This window comes from Ammospiza caudacuta, chromosome 3 (genome assembly GCF_027887145.1).
Source record: "Ammospiza caudacuta isolate bAmmCau1 chromosome 3, bAmmCau1.pri, whole genome shotgun sequence".
Taxonomy (NCBI): domain Eukaryota; kingdom Metazoa; phylum Chordata; class Aves; order Passeriformes; family Passerellidae; genus Ammospiza; species Ammospiza caudacuta.
The window spans coordinates 99,140,547-99,159,589 of record NC_080595.1 but is presented as its reverse complement, the minus strand read 5'-3'; the positions used below and the strand labels follow the sequence as shown (position 1 = coordinate 99,159,589).

The following is a 19,043-nucleotide window of genomic DNA, read 5'->3' as shown; positions in this document are numbered from 1 at the left end:
AAACAACTACAGTTACTTTTTACATTGTGGTTATTTTTGATGCAATCTGAAAATTTTGTTTCTTCTCCATTTTCAGTAATGTTTTCTGGTAACTTGATTCCTGTAGGTTAAACTCTGGTATGACAAAGTGGGACATCAGTTAATAGTAAATGTTCTACAGGCAACAGATTTGCCACCAAGAGTAGATGGGCGCCCCAGAAATCCCTATGTAAAAATGTATTTTCTTCCAGACAGAAGGTAATAGTATTCCAGTTCATAAAATTATGTTTTAATTTACCATGTATTGAATCAGCTTTTAATGAATGCTTATGAAGAACTCCTTTTTATAATTTTTTATAGATAATTTATAACAAAAAATTACACTTGAATCATACAAGTCAGTATCAATTTAACTTTGTAGTCTTTTTTAAGAATGTGATCCACTGTGCAGAAAATACTTTCTTAATTTAGGCAATATTGCCTAAGAGAAAATGAAAAGAGTTACATCCTGATGAGTACATGGTATTTTCTGATTTATCACTATGAATAATTTACGAAAAATATTTATGTTTCAGTGATAAAAGTAAAAGAAGGACCAAAACAGTAAAGAAAAGTCTAGAGCCAAAATGGAATCAAACTTTTCTCTACTCACATGTACATCGTAGAGATTTTAGAGAACGAATGCTTGAAATCACAGTATGGGATCAGCCAAGAGTACAAGAAGAAGAGAGTGAATTTCTTGGAGAGGTGATGCATGCAATCACATTTCTTCTGAGTTCATTGCTTGGTTTTGAGTACATTTGCATATGTATTTTGTGTGTGTGTTTCTCTGTGTGCCTTCAAAATAAAATTGAAACCTGATGATTTTTCTGCTAGATTCTTATAGAGCTGGAGACAGCACTTTTAGATGATGAACCACATTGGTATAAGCTACAGACACATGATGAATCTTCACTACCTCTGCCTCAGCCATCACCATTCATGCCAAGAAGACATGTTCATGGTGGAGAGAGCACTAGCAAAAAATTACAAAGTAGGTCCAAATTCCATTAAGGTCTCTTAAATTTTAAATTAGAAGTGCTGGATATGGTCTAATGGTACTTAAATTCCAAATAAAATAAAAAAGATACTATTTCATAGTCTTTAAAAGTAATGAAAATGTGTGGCAGGAACACAATTTAAATTATGACATTATGATATGTCAGCCTTACAACTGTGATGTATAACTTTGTGTGTGAAACCTGCTGGAATTGATTTGGCTTTCATTAGCAAAAAAAATTGTTCAAAGTTGTTTTTTTTTTTCCTAAACTTCTTTTTAAATAGAAAAATGAAGTTTATAATTATTGGATAATTAAAAAAAAATTAAAGCATTTTATTTTTTAAAAAGAAGTCCTTAAAGACTTACAAGGCTTAAAAACACTTTTCATCGTAAAGTTAGTCTCAACCTCCAATATGCTCATTAAAGTGTACTTTTGCAGAAAAGAGGAATTTTATTAATGTATTTTGGAGGTACGGTTGTTTTCATGAGTCTGATTGCAGGTTTGTATGAGGCACATTCAAAGGAGATATTTCAAAGGAGATATTGTAGTTTCTCTGTTCATTTAAACTAAGATTTACTTAGAAATATGAAAGATGTAGGGGATTATTTTTAAATGCATTTCCAAGCTATTTTTCTGATTTTTCTAAAACATGGAAGTCATTCACTCCAGCCAATGCATAGGAAATTGTTGTACATTCAGGAATGAACTATAAATATGTGTTACTGCTGTAATTGCTGCATAGATGCCCAAACTCAGGATGTGTATAGTGAGAGCAAATGAAAGGTTAGCTTTTATGGGATATTTGAGCTCTTCTAAAAGCTGGCAGTGCTGTTTCCTCTTCCTCTCTCTCACCATATGTTGCCTCATCTCCTTTCCTGTTCAGCAAGCTGAATCAACATATTCACTGAAGTAGCACAAACGTGTTTTTTTTTCCTTTACTTGAGTTTTGCTTTTGGAGGCTTACAGAGGTAATCTATCCTAGTGGAGGATTACTGAGGACTTGAGGGGAAGAGAAAGGGAAAGGAGGCTGCAGCAGCTGTAAGATGTTAAATTGGCTCAGCTATCTTCTGAAGCATCAGTTAGTCACTGCAGTTGAGTTCTCCTTCTCTATTGTTTTGACTTAAAATCATCTTTTTGGTTTCATTATTATGTTGAATGAACATATTTTTGCATATTATAACATGACCAGATGTTCAGGTATTTGTTTACCTTACTGTTGTGCAGGATCTCGGCCAATCAGTGATAGTGACATCTCAGATTTTGATGTTGATGATGGTATTGGAGTTGTTCCTCCAGGTGCGTGGATGAACAGCATGGTCCTGCTTTCTTTTCTTCTTCTTTTTTGCTTGTTTGGATTTTTTTTCTTTATAATATTTTGGAATATTGAGGATACTGATTTTGGAGAGTGCATTGTGGAAAAAACAATTTTCCTGATTATTCCATAATACCTGTCCCATACCTGGTAATTTAAAGGATTCTACTATTCATTCATTTATATTTATTTTGCATATCACTCTTCATATGAGGCCCACTGGTTTGTTGAAATTGGTTAATTTCTTACTGTGTAATGCTCCAAGCATTATTTAAAATGCAAATTAAATGTAAAAGACTCCTACATTTTAAAACATTTAAGATTTCAGTTTTTATTGAAAGCATTTTTAAAATTATTTTGCTTTTTGCTTGAAACTTAGATTTAATGCAGTCTTCTGTGGACTTTATTGATAATGCATGGCTATAGATTAAGGTGCATGCAGCATGGCTATATTTTTTATAGTTTTCATAAGCTTTCATGAACTATCATTACCCTAAATGTTCATAAATATTTACTTGTAGAGACTGTCATGGTTTGGCTTTTAGTTCAGCATTCCTACTTACTGAAAATCTTGAGGATTATCTTGGATACCACATTCTTCTAGTTCTCATTCACTGTTGCCACAAGTCAGATAAATATGTTTCCCAATTGTTCCAAGCTAACTGAAGAGTCACTATGTCATTGCCAGCACTAAATCAGTTTTTCTGTGGATCTTCCTGATGAAAACTACTGAATTAAATCGTGGTGTGTTTAAAATAATCTCACAGTTTATTTATCCGCAATATAACTGTGCAAATAAATCAGATATCTTATTAATGCTGTATCATCTTGATTTTAGCTGAGACAAATTCTCCTTCCTTTGATGTTGATTGGGTTGTTTTCTTATTTTATATACTTTGCACCTCAGTCCCTAAGAGAGAAATTCATTTATGTATGCCTAATTATTATATTTGATATTTTTACATCAGTGGACAGAGTGAGCATTTAAAATCAAATATAAAAAAAAGGCTCTAAATATTTTTCCTGGCTTTTTTTTTTTTGTTTCATTTTTTGTTTTTTTTTTTTGTAGTTGAAAATGTAGATACTGGTATGTCTTTGTAGACTTATGTTTAAAGTTTCAGTAAATTCTATTAAGAACTGGGGCTTTTTTAGCTCTGCCAGTCCTTCCATGCATCCAGTTGAAATAAATAATTTTCTACCTGTCAGGAAGCATTCAAAATGGTCCAGCTGCATATATTGGAATTTGTTTGGGCCAGCATTTGAGTAACTGAGTCTTATTGACATTTCTTTGGATTTCATGCTCAGGTGTGCCTTTGAGGAATGCACAGATCCAAACTTTCTCAGCGATCACTGTAGAAAATAGCAGGAATTAATTTTTACAGCTGGATTTTCAATGATCTGAGAGTCTCCAAGTAAAAAAAAGTAAAAAAGCTCCTTCTGAAGTCCACCCAATCAGAAACATTCTGCTAGCTCACTTGACCAAGCACAAGTTTGTCCATTTTGAATTTAATTGGCACATTTGTTTGGCATTTCTAAGTGGAGTTCATCTGTTCGTGATTCCTATGGGAAGTGGATATGCATATAAGTGTGTGAGATTTGTTGGATATACTTTAAAGGGAGTTAGACTTTAGGCACAGGGACAAAGAAAATTCATCTGCCACAAATCTATGAAAGCCTAGACAATATATGAAAATGTGTTTGGCAAAAAGACCTGAAAAGGTTTCCAGTCCCAATGTCTGTCGAATTGTTTGAGAACCTTAGGCACAGATTCACAAATGTGGCTGGAGATCAAGTTCATATATATTCATTTCTACCCTCCTGTCCAACCTTCTTAACTTGCCTCATTGCTGAATTGTTAAGCCTTTGGACTGCTCCCTTTGTTTGCACAGAATGAGTACTGCAGTGTCTTCTCCATGAAATAAACTCCTTTGTAAAACTAAGCTTCATGCAAGTTCCTTGTTGTTCTGCAGGGCCTTTACCCCTGCCCTCCCCCTGCCCTTCAGTACCATGGCTCTCACCAGAGTGCAGCCCAGCTCTTGTCTGCTTCAGATTTCTCACACATTCTCTTGCACAGCATGCATGTGGGAAGGAAGAGAAAATATCCGTATTTCCCTTTACTGTAATATAGTGGTGCCCTATTTTGGAATAGCCTTTATTGGCTTCAACCAGATTAGTCTAGTTTTAAGATATCCTTCTCAAGGGAAGTAAGAACATCAAAATTGAGTTTACAACACTTGACCCATAAGAATATATTTCCCTTTGAAAACTTGTCCAAGCTATAGGCTGCCAGCTTCTCCAGGATCATCCTGGGGAAACAGTGTACAAGATTTTAATAATTTAAAATAAACAACATCCACAGCCTTTCCCCCATCCAGTAAGAGAATGATCTTGTGATAGAAGATCAGGTTAGTCAGGCAGAATCTTCCTGAAAGTTATTAATTTTCTTTTTTTCCGAAGTATTGAGAGAAAAAAAGGAAGTTACTTAGCCCCCTTAATATCTCAAGATTTTCAAAAAGGTTATTGCTCATTTTCTAATAAATAAACACATGACTACAAAATGTAAAACCAGAAAATTTCACTTCATCTCTATGCAAGCTAAAAACATGAAGGAAAATAGTTTTGCTAATTTAACTAACCTTGAAAATTCATAAAACTATAATTTCAAATGTTTTACCAATTGCTAAAGCAAATGTAGTATTAGAATTTAGTAATAACAAAAAAAACTATTTTCCTAGAAGTTTCAGCAGCTGCAAAGAATAACTTCTTGTCAGTGGAAGATTGTTACATCAAAAATAGTAGTACTTTAACAAATTCCAAAATATTTTAAGAAAAGTATTTTTCCCTTTTTATATCACTAATTACTTAATCTTATCTTTCATGTAATTAGATCATCTTCATTCGTTAGTAGTACCTGGCAGTGATATACATCTCCTTTTTTAATCATCTCTTAGATATGTTTATAAAAGTTTATATCAACAGCTGAAAGCAATTTGAAGCTCAGGTTTAACAAAAATGATTTTGACAGGGTTTTTGTGGTATGCTGACATCTGTTTACACAAAGAAAATATTCTTTAAAGTCTCTCAACCTCTGCATATATGAGAGATGCTCAAGTCTCTTAAGTAAGTTTGTGATCCTGAGCTGTTCTTGCACCAGTCACTCTGTATCTGTATTGTACTGGCCAACCCCGTACTCCATAAGGGTCAGTGAAAGTTTTTATAACATCTGAACATGTTTTCAGACCAATCTATTTAACCAAGCCTTCAATAATTTCCTTAATTAAAAACAAAACTAAAAAAGCGCTGACATACAGTTGGCAATATCCCCAGTGGTATTTTTAACCACTGGGGATACATTGTTTACATTGTTTATTCTGTGGATAACTCTTCAGTTCAGTTAATTTTTCTGTCACATGTAACCTGTATTTGCCTTCCTCCTGTAGCAGCAGCATGACATTAATACACTTTTCTTTTCCTTGTATATATCCTTGAATATATCAATACACAATATCTTTTACTTGTCTTTATTGTCTTTAAGAAAAAATAATATAATTCTGGTATCAAACATTTGCTAGATCCATTTTCATCATCCATCCTGCTTTCATTTCCTGTCACACCTGACAGTTTCCCATGAGCAGCTGAGAAACTTCTGAATAAATTACCATCGGCTTGGTTGCTGCTATCATGCTGGTCCATGCAAAATTTTTCTCTCCTCACCCTGAAGAGCACAGAGCCTTTGTATTTGAGGATATGAGGAAATGTTACTATTGCTGTCACTGTCATGGTCACTGAAGGTATGGGTGTGACGTGACCAGTTTGACAATTGTTGAATTAATACTTGGGATAAGTATGAATTACTGTCTCTGTTCTGTAAGCTTTGTGTGCACACACTGCATAAATTTCAGGTGTTGTTCCTGAGATAGCTTGGCTGTGCAAAATATAACATAAAATCATCTTTCTATACTAAACTTCTACAGGAGAATCCTATGTGCAGCTTTTTAGGGAGACTAGAAATATATTTTAAATTTAAATCTATATTTAATTTCCTAAACTTAAGTTGTATGTGTTTTAGTAGAATTGCTTAAAGACTGAAAAGATGTTTAAGATTTCTTTGGTTTTAGTGTTTAATGCATGTAAACTGCTCTTCCTACTGATAGAGAGGACAGGATTTTTTCTAGCACAAGCTTATTTGGAAAATTAATTTTATTTTTGCAAATACAGCTTAGATTTAGTTGTCCAGGAAAAGGGAACACATCCACCTTTTGTTATCTATTTTCTTCCTCTCACAAAAGACCTAGACAATTTCTGCAGCAATCCTGGGTCATGAATCTCCATTTAAGTCCTGGGGGTGTCCCCCTTTTGCTTCACAATTTGCACCCAATCCTTGTCCTGAGATCAGGGAGATCCTCATGTTTCTTTGTAGTTTTATTACAGAACTCTGAAACACTTTTTTGGCAGGTAAGGTACTCCAGCAGCACAACATACCAAAACCTGCAGAACATTGAAGTCCTACTTTGTTAAAAGGTTGACAAACCCCAGTAGATATTTTCATGTTGTCAATTTTTAGAGGCCATTAGGGTGCATTGGTAAACTCTTACACATTTTGGGAAAAAAGTGTGAATGCTGCTTTGATGTTTGTGGTCAGGGTTCAAACCTGCAGCTAAAGAGGTCGTGAAATGTCATTGAATGCCTGATCAAGCCTCATGCAGAATCTGCATACAGGGCACACTTTTAAAAGAGGGACTGTTCGTAATTTTGTAGAGGACCAGAGAAGAACTAGAAGAATTATACAAATTATAAAAAATATGAAAAAACCCCAAAGTTAAAACTCTGTAGTGAGATCCATAAAAAGTGCAATTTATTTAATTTATTAAATTTTTCCAATTGACAATTGGGTGATAAATCATAGTCTTTTCCTGCATGAAAAGAGGATTTCTGATAGAAGCTGGTTTTTTTTAGCTGAACAAAATCACACATTACAGTAACTTTAATTCTAGACAAATTCAGAGAAGAAAAATTATTATTTGGATAACTAAGAAAGAATTTTTAAAGTGATTAAAGGATGATTTAAGGGATGACTTTCTGTATCATTAAGGGATTTTCTGTCATGGGATTCTTGTAATCTCATTTAAACGTCTAGAAATGAGCAAGTGAAGTCTGAGCAGATCTCCTTAGGTTCTTTTGGAAAATTAACAGGTACCTTTTGAAAGTTGCTATCTTACTAAGCTTCATTGTCTGTTTTAGGATGGGAGTCAAAATGTATAACAAGACAAAGAGTGTGCTACATAGAAAAAGTCACAACAATGTTGAAATATTGAAAATGTGCTAACATTCCACTGGGGTTTTTTTAAGTCCTATTTAAAAATACTGTGAGAAATTTTTCTACTCAATCACAATATTTGGAAAAAAATATTCTGCACAGTATGCAACACCCAATATTCAGTACAATATGCTCTAAATCCTGTTAGTTTTTTTAAGTAGGTGGCTTTGGCCAAGTTCATTAGGAGAATATCTCTAACTGAAATAAGAGGCAGAAAGATGCTTTATATATGAGCAGCCCTGTGTGAGTCAATGCTGTTGTAGGCCTTGGCAGTCACATAGATTATCAATCTTTATGGGATGTTGTTTACTTTAAAAAATTATATAGCTAGACTATAATACCAAGCTTGCCATTCAGATAAGATCAATTGTCATAGTCATGTGTTTGATTTTTTTTTTCTTGGCAGTAAGTAACTACTGCTAACAATTTTTTAGATGAGGTAAACCCGCACTGTTTACATTCCTTTCAAATATTTTTTTATATACACAAAATACCCAGAATATTCTTCCCCAAGTAAGAAAACTGCTCCACATTCTTCAGTGCATCAAGAAGTCTCATTTTTTCAGTCTCTGTACATGTAGACATTTAAAGGTAATGCTAGTGATTTATTCTGCATGATATATCGGGATGTACAACAGCTGAGTGATGACCTGAAAGTTGTGTAAGTGTTTGGATATGTGGTCCTGGAAGTCTATGCATCTGAATTCTTTCTAAAGCCAGACTTTTAGTCTCTAATTGCCTTTTGTTACCCTCTTGCCAGTAGGTTATAGGTCTAGTACTAGAGAAGGTAAATCCACAACGCTAACTGTGCCAGAGCAGCAGAGAACAACAACTCATCATCGTTCACGCTCCGTGTCTCCTCACCGTGGTGACGATCAGGGCAGGCCCCGTTCACGTTTACCAAATGTGCCATTACAGAGGTAGGCACCTCCAGTGAAACTCTGCGTGCTTTCATGTTTGTATAATTGTTTGTGTCATTGTTAACCTTTCTCTTGTTCAGGAATTTTTCACAATTATAAAGCTTGTTTTTTCTATCTTAATTTATCAGTGCAGTATTTGAACTTGATATATGCTTTCGTTATTCACTCAAGAGCACTCATGGGGTGAATCATAACTTTGTAAGACTTACCTCTTTTTACTCATATTTTCTCTGTGATTCATCATTTGTGTACCATAAGTAATACATAGGTTTGGAAATTTTTTTCAGTCAGTGGCAGAATCTTGTATGAATATTATTATCCTACTTAAGAATATTTGTAGGATAATAGTGGCATGTATAAATTGCATAATTTTTAGTGGCATTCTTACAGAAATCATGGATTAATAATTTATAATTAAAGAATTCCTTCAACCAACTTGTACTGTGATCCATTGCTATTAATGAGAAAACAAGATCATCATACATACTTCTGCTTTTCAGGAGTTTAGATGAAATTCATCAGATGAGAAGATCACGTTCTCCAACTAGACACCATGATGCCTCCAGAACTCCAGTTGATTACAGATCCAGAGAGATGGATAGTCAGTATTTGTCTGATCAAGAAAGGTACATTGTCAGCCTGAACGTGGACAAAAGTTTAGAAATCTTGTCAGTTTGCCTAATTTTCAAGTTTTCATTAGAAATGTGACTAATAGAAATGGGGAAGGGAGAGAATTCATCCTAACTGATAGATCTAGTGCCACTGTTAAATTGTCTATACCCTTTTTTTTTTTGGTAAAACTATGCACTGAGTTGACAGTAATTGCAGGTATCTAGACAAATGATTCTTGTCTGTCTTGCCTAGATATTCTACTGCTTTTTCCCAAATGAAGCCCAGAGATTTTTGCTAGAAAGCCATGCATCTTTGTGTATGCTCTAGGCCTTCCTGTAATACCAGAATTTACCAGTTGTGCTGGTAAATTTACCAGCAAAATGCCAGACATTAATTCCTCCTTGCTGGGAGTTGGAGGCATGCTAATTTGAATTCATATGCTTATAAATTTTGGACACCTATGGGTACAGTCTCCCAGCATCTTATGTAACATTCTGGTGAACTTTCTACATTACCCAGGCATAGTAAGGATAGGTGCAGTACTAGTTGTAGGGTGCAGAAATTTCCAGTCTTAGATGTGTGACACAAACACATCTCTCCCTGTCATGGAGGGGCTACACTCAAAGAACGCTTGGCCTCCCCTCGTAGGCACTGTTTTCAGGTGTCTGTATTCTGATAAAATGGAAGAAATTAGAATTTCTTTTTAGTTTTTACCTGTAGAAAAAGCTTAGAAAGGTATTTCAGCTCAGCAGTTGTGAAAAATAATGATGAGAGTCACATAGACTATCAATCTTTATGGGATTTTGTTTACTTTAAAAAAATCATGTAGCTGGACTTTAGTAGGAAACTTACCATTCAGATAGGATCAATTGTCATAGTAATGTCTTGTATTTTTTTTTTCTTGGCAGTAAGTAACTGCTTTTAGAACTAAGTGTAACAGAATCTTTCCCTATAATCCAATAAATTCCATGTGGAACATACATTTTGGAGTGACATGAAAAGATGTAAACATTAAACCATAAAAGTCTCTGGAAATCTTTGGCCAGATTTTAAGCAGCACAAAGACTGAATAACAGATGACTCTTGCAGTTCAGCTAATTCAGTTTTGCATATGATCTTGCCTGTTTTACCTTTGTAGTATAGTAACATAAGTGTGGGAACTATTGAGTAATATGGTACATTTAAAAATTCAGATAGGCAAGAAGTGTGTACAGAAGTGACTAAGTTGGATTTTTGCACTGAATTTTCTTTCAGAGGTGAATTAAAATTGTTTTTAAGTATAGTAGTCAGATTTATAGTTAGGCTAATTCAAGTAATGTCCACTTGTTGCAAGTTTTTTCTGTTTTTTTTTTGGGGGGGCAGTGATATATTAAAAAGATTTCTGAAGATATTTCTTGAATTGATTTGTTATTAATCAGATTTGAAGAGAAAAAGGTTTTAAAAAGTAGCTTTTGTCAGTATAAATACAGACAGTTAGCTGTCTAGAAATTTCTCTTTTAGTAAAGCTTCAAACCTGGATATAACTGGTGATATATCCATGGATTATGGTTGGAGAGGAATTGGGTTTACCCTGAGCCTTTCCTGGGGATAAGCAATGGGCTGCTGGATTTGTTCAGAGTCTTCAATTCTTTTCAGTGTTCACAAAACTTTTTTGGAAGTTTAAAGCTCAGACATGAAGGATGTACATTGCTGATTTTCGGGATTTAAAGATGGGTCCATGTACTTGTGTTCTTGAGTAATAATCTTGTCTGCAGTGGTCTCCTTTTCCCCATTTTCCTTTTCATCTTTTCCTCCAGATTTGATCAGTTGTGAAGTCTGTTTAGTTCTGGCTGGTTTTGCCAGCTTTCAGTACAAAAGAATAGCATCATATGAAAGATCCAAACCAGGTTTTGTTAAAAAAGATCCTCTGTCACATCCAAGAATTAAAAAACCCAACTTCATTAAATATTATGGATTAGTATCAAGAGTAGTGTAGATATTGTGTTCTGCATTTACTGAACCCTTCACCTAAACAAGTACATTCACATAGATATCTAATGTAAACTTGGCTTGAAAGCTGAGGAACTACCCAATAATTGCATGCCAGAGATTGCCGCAGCTGATTAGTTTCAAAAGTTTTCTCAATTATCTATTAATGGTTCAAAATCAATATTAAATCATAATATAGGTCTTTGTAAAAATAGGTACTACCACTCTCTTACAGAAGCATCTGTTGCAATAAGTTTCCAGTGGAACTTATTTGTCCACTTCAACAGTGTTATATATATTTATATACATATATACATACATATATATATATGAATATATATAAACTGTTAGGAAAAGCCTTTTATTAGGAAACCATTGTCCAATTTTCAAAAGCATGGCACTTTTTTTTTGTGTTTCTTTTATTCCTAAGTAAAATATCTCAATTATGAGTATAGAAAACATTTATTTGGGAATAGTAATCTCTACTTTAAATGTCCTCCAAAACAGACTTAATTTATCAGAGAACTGTATAGTCTCACAATATTGGTAATCTTCTTGATGGATTCTTTTGCTTTTTTTTTTAACTAGAAAATTTCATGGTGAATTTGTTATTTTATATCACTTTTCAGGATGACTTCTTTATCAGTGTTTGCTTTGGGCCAATTACCATAGATACTCTGGCTTACGAAATGTAAATATTAACAAAGTACTCTATGATTTAATGTGGACTTTGCATCTACTTTGCAACTCTAAAGAAAATAGTAACTTTTTTCCTAAAATCCATAGTTTGCAATGTGGAAAGATGCATATAAATTCTGTCTGATCTTATGAACAGCAATTTGGCTTAGAAAGAAAATTTAAAGATTCAGTTCAACTCTAATTCGTGTTGTTACATCAAGCTGGCAGCTCCAGATGTAATTAAGTCTTCCATGACTCACAAGCCATTATTTCAGTCTGCTATGTTTAGAATTTTAGGTAAATAATGCCTATAGTGTATCAATGAAATGCATCATTTTATAATGACATGAAGTATGAAACACATTGAACAACTGCTACTTTATCTGTCTTGTAATATTTTCTCTCTTTTTTTTTTTTTTGCCATAGTACTTCATGGGATTCCCTGCTTCTTTTAAAATTAGCATGTTTCCATGAAGCTTACCTTTATTTTCATATTTACAATGATAGGAGTTTTGAAGCTTGCTCTTTCTGATTGTGTTGAAGTGCATAAAACTACAGGCTTATTCAAGGGATATTTCATATCATAGTCATATTTACCATAGGCATAAATATGCATTAATTTTACCATCTTGCTGGCTATAGTATGTGTTTGCTTACAATATAATTAAAGTAGAATAGATGGCTGATTTTCCTCAATTTGAGAGAATAAGAAACCAAAAGTCTGATGGCTGATTAGTTTTTTTATTTGTTTCTTTAGGATTATCATTACAAAAACATTTTAAGAGCTATGAGTCAGAATTTCTGTTTGGCCAAACACGATATTTCAAATGAACATATATTTTTGATTTTCCCTAAAGAGTGAATGGTTATTCTTCCCATAAACCAACCTGCATTAAATCATTACCAAACCTTCACTGCTTTTACCTGTATGATTTTGTAGCTTAGGAAGCCACAAAACCCAACACAAAGCAAACAACAGACATCTTTCTTTTTTTTCCTAAAGCAGTTCTCCATTAATTAGTTCATGAGACAGGAGGTTATTAGAAAACTGTAGCCATTTTATGTTATTTGTTTCATCATGAAGAGCTGTGAAAAAGTAAATCTGAATTTAAACGAAAAATATCACAGAGGAAGGTGCCACACTAAAATGAACTTGTTGAAAATGTAGTTATTACATGCATTTTTGGACTCATATATTTTGAGACATGCAGTCTTACCAGACTATCTATCTGGGTGAATGCTTCTCATTTCTTTTGATGTTTTCATTTGCTTGTCATTGGCATAACCCATGTCATCTAATGCTTCATAACTATATCTGTTTCACTCACCACCCATCCTGTCTGTGCAGTGAGCTTCTTATGCTGCCCAGAGCAAAGCGAGGAAGAAGTGCAGAGTGCCTACACACCATCAGGTAAATACAGGAGTGTGGGAATCTCAAACACACCTGCTTAGTTCTGCCCACTTTGTGTGCCCAACGTTTTCTCCATGGTGGTATTGAGTCCCAGTGCATAAAGAACTTCCAAGGACATTGTGATCCAGATGTCAGTCGTTCTTTTTTGTTTGTTTTAATTTAGATTCAGATGTGTGTATTTGTTTTTGAATCTCAGTAGTAAGGACTAAAGGAGTTGAAGAAACTTTGGTTTTGCAGTTGTGTTTTCTGGTAGATTTTCTGTCTAGTTACAAAAGTCCTGATCTCCCAATGCATGAGCATTGTAATAATTTCAAACATTGGTTTCTTAGTTGTTTTTTTTTCTTTTGTTTGCATTTTTATGTTTATATAACAGCCATGCACAATTAAACAATCTTTGCTTGTTGTGACACTTATGCTGATTTAGTTACTTGCAGAGGAATAAATCCTGATGTACAAGGGCTTACTGGAATCCCAGATTTGAGGGGTTTTGTGTCACTTGTTTTTGCATCTAAAAATTGTTCTATAAATTGGATCCACATGTAAACTTTGTAGTTTGGGCCCATCTTCAGTCTTCTTTAGTCTCTTGTTTCAAAGCTGGGAGCTCCCTGTCTTACCACTTTCCAGAGTTGTGAAACTAAACAGGACTGAAATATCTTTATCTAAAAAATCAAAGTCTGCTCCCCCACTTTTTTTACCACCATGTCTGTTAACTGTGTTAAAAATCCATGACATTGTGTAGAACATTTTTCATTTACAATAAATAAAAATGTAAGTTGAAGTAGTTAACCATTTAACTAACTCAATCAGGTGGTTATCCTTTGTCCCTTCAGGATCAGGATGTTGATGAGAGTTTTGTGTCAGTGCTAAATGTTTAAAATCACCAAATGTTAAACTATGTTGTCTAGTGCTATTATTCTTTTATTTGATTTAGGATTTTTCTCTTACAAAGTACTGTTTATTTTTTTAAATGTCTTGGCTTGCTTTAATTTTCATTATCAAATTTGAAGCAGTATTGAGGATGCTGTGATAGGGTTTTCTTATAAAGCAGAGTAGTATAAAAATAGTAAATAAATATGTAAGCTTTCAAAAAAATCTGCATGAGTGAAGCTGTTAAATTAAGTTTTTGTTATCAGTAGAAATATTCTCATTCTTGTATTTCAGCTAAAAAGACTTTTTCATCAAGATTTTAATTTTAAAATTCATTAATTTATTTAACTTCTTGTTATTTTATGTCTTTGCCCAGCCATTAGCTTTCAAATAGTTTTACAAATCTACCAAACCAGTCTGGTCACAGCAAAAAGTTCTGCACAATTTTTTCTAAGTTGTGTCCTTTTTGCAAGGACAGCAATTAGAGTTAGGTAATAGCTACACTGAATTCAGAGCCTACAGCACTTCCTTGCCTTTTTCTTTATTCCATTTATTACTACAGTGTTTTTGTGATCAAAAAATCACAAAAAAATCACCCTTTAAAAGTAATGGTAGTGGTATACTATAAACGAGGATGATACTTGTAATGTATTGAAGATGAATATAAAAGCGATAGATGACAATAGATTAATTCTTCTAAATTTAACTCTGAGGCTTATACACCCCAATTCCAAATAAACTGGCAATATATGTTCTTGAAAGAATAATTTTGAAAACAGTTTCAGCAAAAATTTGTTCTATGCCATCTTCTTTCCTTTCTTATTTCTAGTGACCTGACATTTATTCATGTTAGAAATTTTATAAGGCTTTATTCTTGTTTTTTAGGCAGCTTGCTGAACAATGGTTTAATTAGTCCTTGAGAGAGCTTCAGCTTAAAATGGGAAAGAAATGTTAATGGGTTCATGTTAAATGAAAGAAATTAGGTAGTCTAAGCTACAGAGTTAATATGTATGGTGAGTTTAATGTAATAGCAGTTTGAAATACTAGTCCTAGCTATTCATCCTGTTGCTCTGTATGCAATTATTAACTAATAGAAATGGAGGAAAGCTGTCTACCTATGCTATAGATCATGGATTGCCACATTCCATGTCTTAGATCACCCCTAGTTTGATTGGTAATATCTGCCCATAAGCCAGGATTGGCCTGGTGACAGCCATTCCTTTTTTCCTCCTGTGCCATGTTACAGTGACCTCTGATAGAGAATTCACCAGTGGTGGCCACTAAACCCATACAAGGAGAGTCAAAGCTCCTCTGTTAAATCCTTTAGGGTTTTACAAACACTGATGTTTCCAGGCAGAGAGTTGTTTCGTCTGTCTGTGACACAGCCAGGTTTCTGATGTTGATCCTGCTGTGCTTTGGCCCAAGGCTTAACAGGAATGAAATGTCCTGTCAGGACAGACTGCTGCAAAATCCTCAAGCCTGCTGGTTCTTCTCCCAGTAGTTCCATAGTTGTGCCCTAGTAGGGTATGTGGAAAATTGTTAGAATGTTGTTACTAATCCTTAGCCATTAAATGGCCATAATTCCCATTCAGCAGCCTCTGTCTGCCTTTAAATTTCTCTCTTGTTCAGTGGGGAGAGCTGGCTGATAAAATAAACGTTTCCTTCTCTGAAATCTATGATGATATTAGACAGTTGTCATGTGCCACCTTAGTGCTGCTGTGCTGGCTGATGTAATAGTTCTCCTAAGTTTTTTAATTAGCTTATAATTAATAACATTTAGTTACTGGTAAATTTTGAATCTGATATGCCACTTTCAAAAGACTTCCACATTAAAAACATCCAGCTGCTAATACATCTGTAATTAAATTTTTGATGCTATATATCCCTGTTTTAGTGAGACTTTCATGCTTAGCTACTGAAGAGGTAAAAATTTCTGCAGGTCTAAGTAAGGCATCACTAAGAGAAATAAAGAGTAATTTAATATAAACTTAAAACAGTCTGCACTTTATAATGTAAAGTATCTATAAATGGAATATATATTACTTCCATTTCAAGAAAACATCTGACCTGTACTAGCATTGGCATAAGTTCTTGCACTTTATTAAGAAAAGGGTTAATAGAAAATTTTCTCCCCCAGATAGCTGTCACAGTACTTGAGAAAAACATAGATGAGATATCTACTCCTACAGCTAAACAATATAATAGAATATTATGCATTTATTTTATGTTCTGGTCAGTCTTGGCTTGCCTTTACCTGTCTTTTTATTTCTGGCATTTTTTTGTGTTGTCCTTTGTTCTTTTCTGACCCACCACATTCCAGAAGTTCTGTTAGGCACTATAAAACATTACCACCCAAGATGCCTTTACTAGAAAATGGTACTCATTGGAACCTATACAGGTAAGAAGTGTTTAGAGTCCCCTTTAAGTAGTTAGCTTCTTTTTAAAAAAATAAGTAGACTTCCCTTGTTAAAGAAAAAAAGAACAAAAAGTTTCATACATTTTTGTGACTGAGAGATAAGGGATAAAATCCTAAAATAACTTCATCTAGTTATTTAAATTAACACCTATGTTACAAAAAAACCCTGAAACAAACTATTCTGTATTAGTTGGAGTTGTATTCTCTGTTAAAATTATATGTTGCATGTTTTTTCTATATTACATTCTTTTGTTTATGTATGAGATTTCTGTTACATGTTAAATTTATTTTCATTTTGTTTAAATAATTTTAATTTACAAAGCTCAACTCTTCCTGCATGTGCTAAGACCAAACCCGTGATTAGACAGGATATTTCACTCCTTCATGATTGCCTTAATTTACGAATATCGAAATTTGGAGATGATCTGCTGGTTAGGTAAGACACTGAGGATTAATCCCCCCACTTGTTTGGTATCTAATATGGATTTTGCAGAATAAATGAGCTTCACTGTAAAGGGATTTCACATGACATATAGTGGATCACATTATTTTATGTTGGCTTAAAACTTATTGCTGTTAATAAGGATATAAATTTATTGTTTGATATTTCTCATTCCACTTTTCTCACAAGTGGATGCTGTTCTGTCTCATTCAGTTTTAAACATTTCAATGATATTTGCAAAAAATTTCTCGCAGCCTTTTGTTTGCTTTTTATTTTCTAAACAACTCTTGACACTATCATCCAGTCAACCCTTTTACGTTTTCCTTAATTAAATCATTGTGATTCTACATTTTCTGTAAAGAGAGCATTATTTTATGAGTTAATATCTAACATTGTATTCCTTTCTTTGTTTTCCTTTTCTTTCTCTTCTACCATTGGATGCAATGCACTGGCACTAGTGAACTGCAGCCCTCCCTTGACAGGGCTAGGAGTGCTAGTACCAACTGCTTGAGACCAGATACTAGTTTGCATTCACCAGAACGAGAAAGGTATAAAATAAAAACTTATGAATTTCTTGTCATCTGTGCTGGTGATCTTTATAAGTTTTGTTTTTCTTCATATGACTATTCCACATTCTTGTACATTTCTTGTCTGCTTTGGTATTTGTAGACATTTTTGCTCCTGTATTCATGTATGTCATGTAAATTGTGTGTTGGAGTTTATGACCGCTTCCAGCTACTTCATCTTAGTTCAAGCTGATGTTCATTGTTTACAAAAGTCCTCAGTATGCTGATAATAGCATTGCAGTGTTAAGTATTTTGCAACTACCACTTGGTTGTGATTCTTCATCATCATTTGCTAAAAAGCATTACATCTGTTTCTTGCTTTTTCTGTGGACTGCTAATAAAGCGGTGGCATAAATTAGAAAATACAACAAAACTTTCACATTTCAAACCAGAACTGTATCAATACTGATATATTTCTTACAGAACAGCATAACATCATTGCTTTCTTTAACCTGCTGCATCTGCTTTTGCAAGGTGGATAACTGCATTAAGGTTTTTTTGCTCTGATATAATATTAAGGTTCACATGAGTCTTAAGACATGTTTGCAATTTAAATTAAATATTATTGTGTCATGTACATTGTGCAGGCATGTTATGGATGCTTTCTGTACTTCTACAATTACAATAGTTTGATTCAAAATTTTAGGTGAATCACATACAACTGGTGTTAAAAAGGTGATTCCACAAGAGAACTTTTCATCACTACTCATGTTTTTGGCTAGGAATTATACCACCTTAGAGTGAGACTTTAGGCTCAGTAAGTGCATGGGAATAGGACAGAATTACATTTTAGTCTGTCCAGTACGTGTTTAACTAGTATGGAAGTTAATAATGCTTTTTTAGTCAATACACAGTGTGTTGGTTGTAACAGTTGTGTTAGTTTCTTTATTGTGGGGCAGGATGCATGAAAAAGGCACTAAGAAAGCACTTTCCTCTTTAAGATAGGGTTTTACCAGAGTTTTTTGTTTAAAATCTCCCATTCCTTTCTCCCCACTTCCTGCTGCTCCTTGGTTGGAACTTTGCTTTTTCTAAAGTTATGCTCTTGTTGCAGAGAAAGGACTAATGTTCTGCTGAGGTATCCCTGATGGATCTACAGTAGTTTATTCCTTTTTAAGTCTGAGCTCAAGACATTACAGATAATATGAACATGGTTGTTAAAAAAAATAAATTAAAAAAACAGCTGATATAGAGCCACTCAGAATGAAATAGAGATATTTTTCTAGATATTTTTAAAAGATATTGTAGCATCACATTAATTACTGAGTGTGTGCATACATACAGCTGCCTTCATCTACAAGCAGTTACCTAATGTAACTGCATATAAATGTGAGCAGTGTGTTCTGCATTTACTTCAAGATGCCACCCATCAAGTTGAATATTCAGTGAAACACTGACTGGTAATTATAAACTGTATACTCCAAACTACATCTGTCCTGATGTGAAGTGGTTCCACTATGCCTTTAGAATTCATGTCCACCTATGTCCACTGGGCACTGTGCAGAATCTGCATCATTT

General features: G+C 34.0%; 1 protein-coding gene across 18 annotated transcripts in view; it reads left to right on the top strand.

Annotated features, from left to right (window-relative positions):
• RIMS1 (regulating synaptic membrane exocytosis 1) overlaps positions 1 to 19,043 on the top strand; it is a 306,518-nt gene that overhangs the window by 191,467 nt on the left and 96,008 nt on the right. For 6 of the 18 annotated variants that reach the window (XM_058801444.1, XM_058801434.1, XM_058801437.1 and 3 more), the window contains 8 exons: positions 107 to 237; positions 555 to 726; positions 856 to 1,012; positions 2,244 to 2,315; positions 8,409 to 8,568; positions 9,069 to 9,194; positions 13,175 to 13,237; positions 17,421 to 17,510. In XM_058801444.1, coding sequence (XP_058657427.1) covers positions 107 to 237; positions 555 to 726; positions 856 to 1,012; positions 2,244 to 2,315; positions 8,409 to 8,568; positions 9,069 to 9,194; positions 13,175 to 13,237; positions 17,421 to 17,510 — 971 coding nt within the window. The remainder of the gene's footprint in view (positions 1 to 106; positions 238 to 554; positions 727 to 855; positions 1,013 to 2,243; positions 2,316 to 8,408; positions 8,569 to 9,068; positions 9,195 to 13,174; positions 13,238 to 17,420; positions 17,511 to 19,043) is intronic. The other 12 variants (XM_058801438.1, XM_058801429.1, XM_058801436.1 and 9 more) reach the window with 3 other exon arrangements.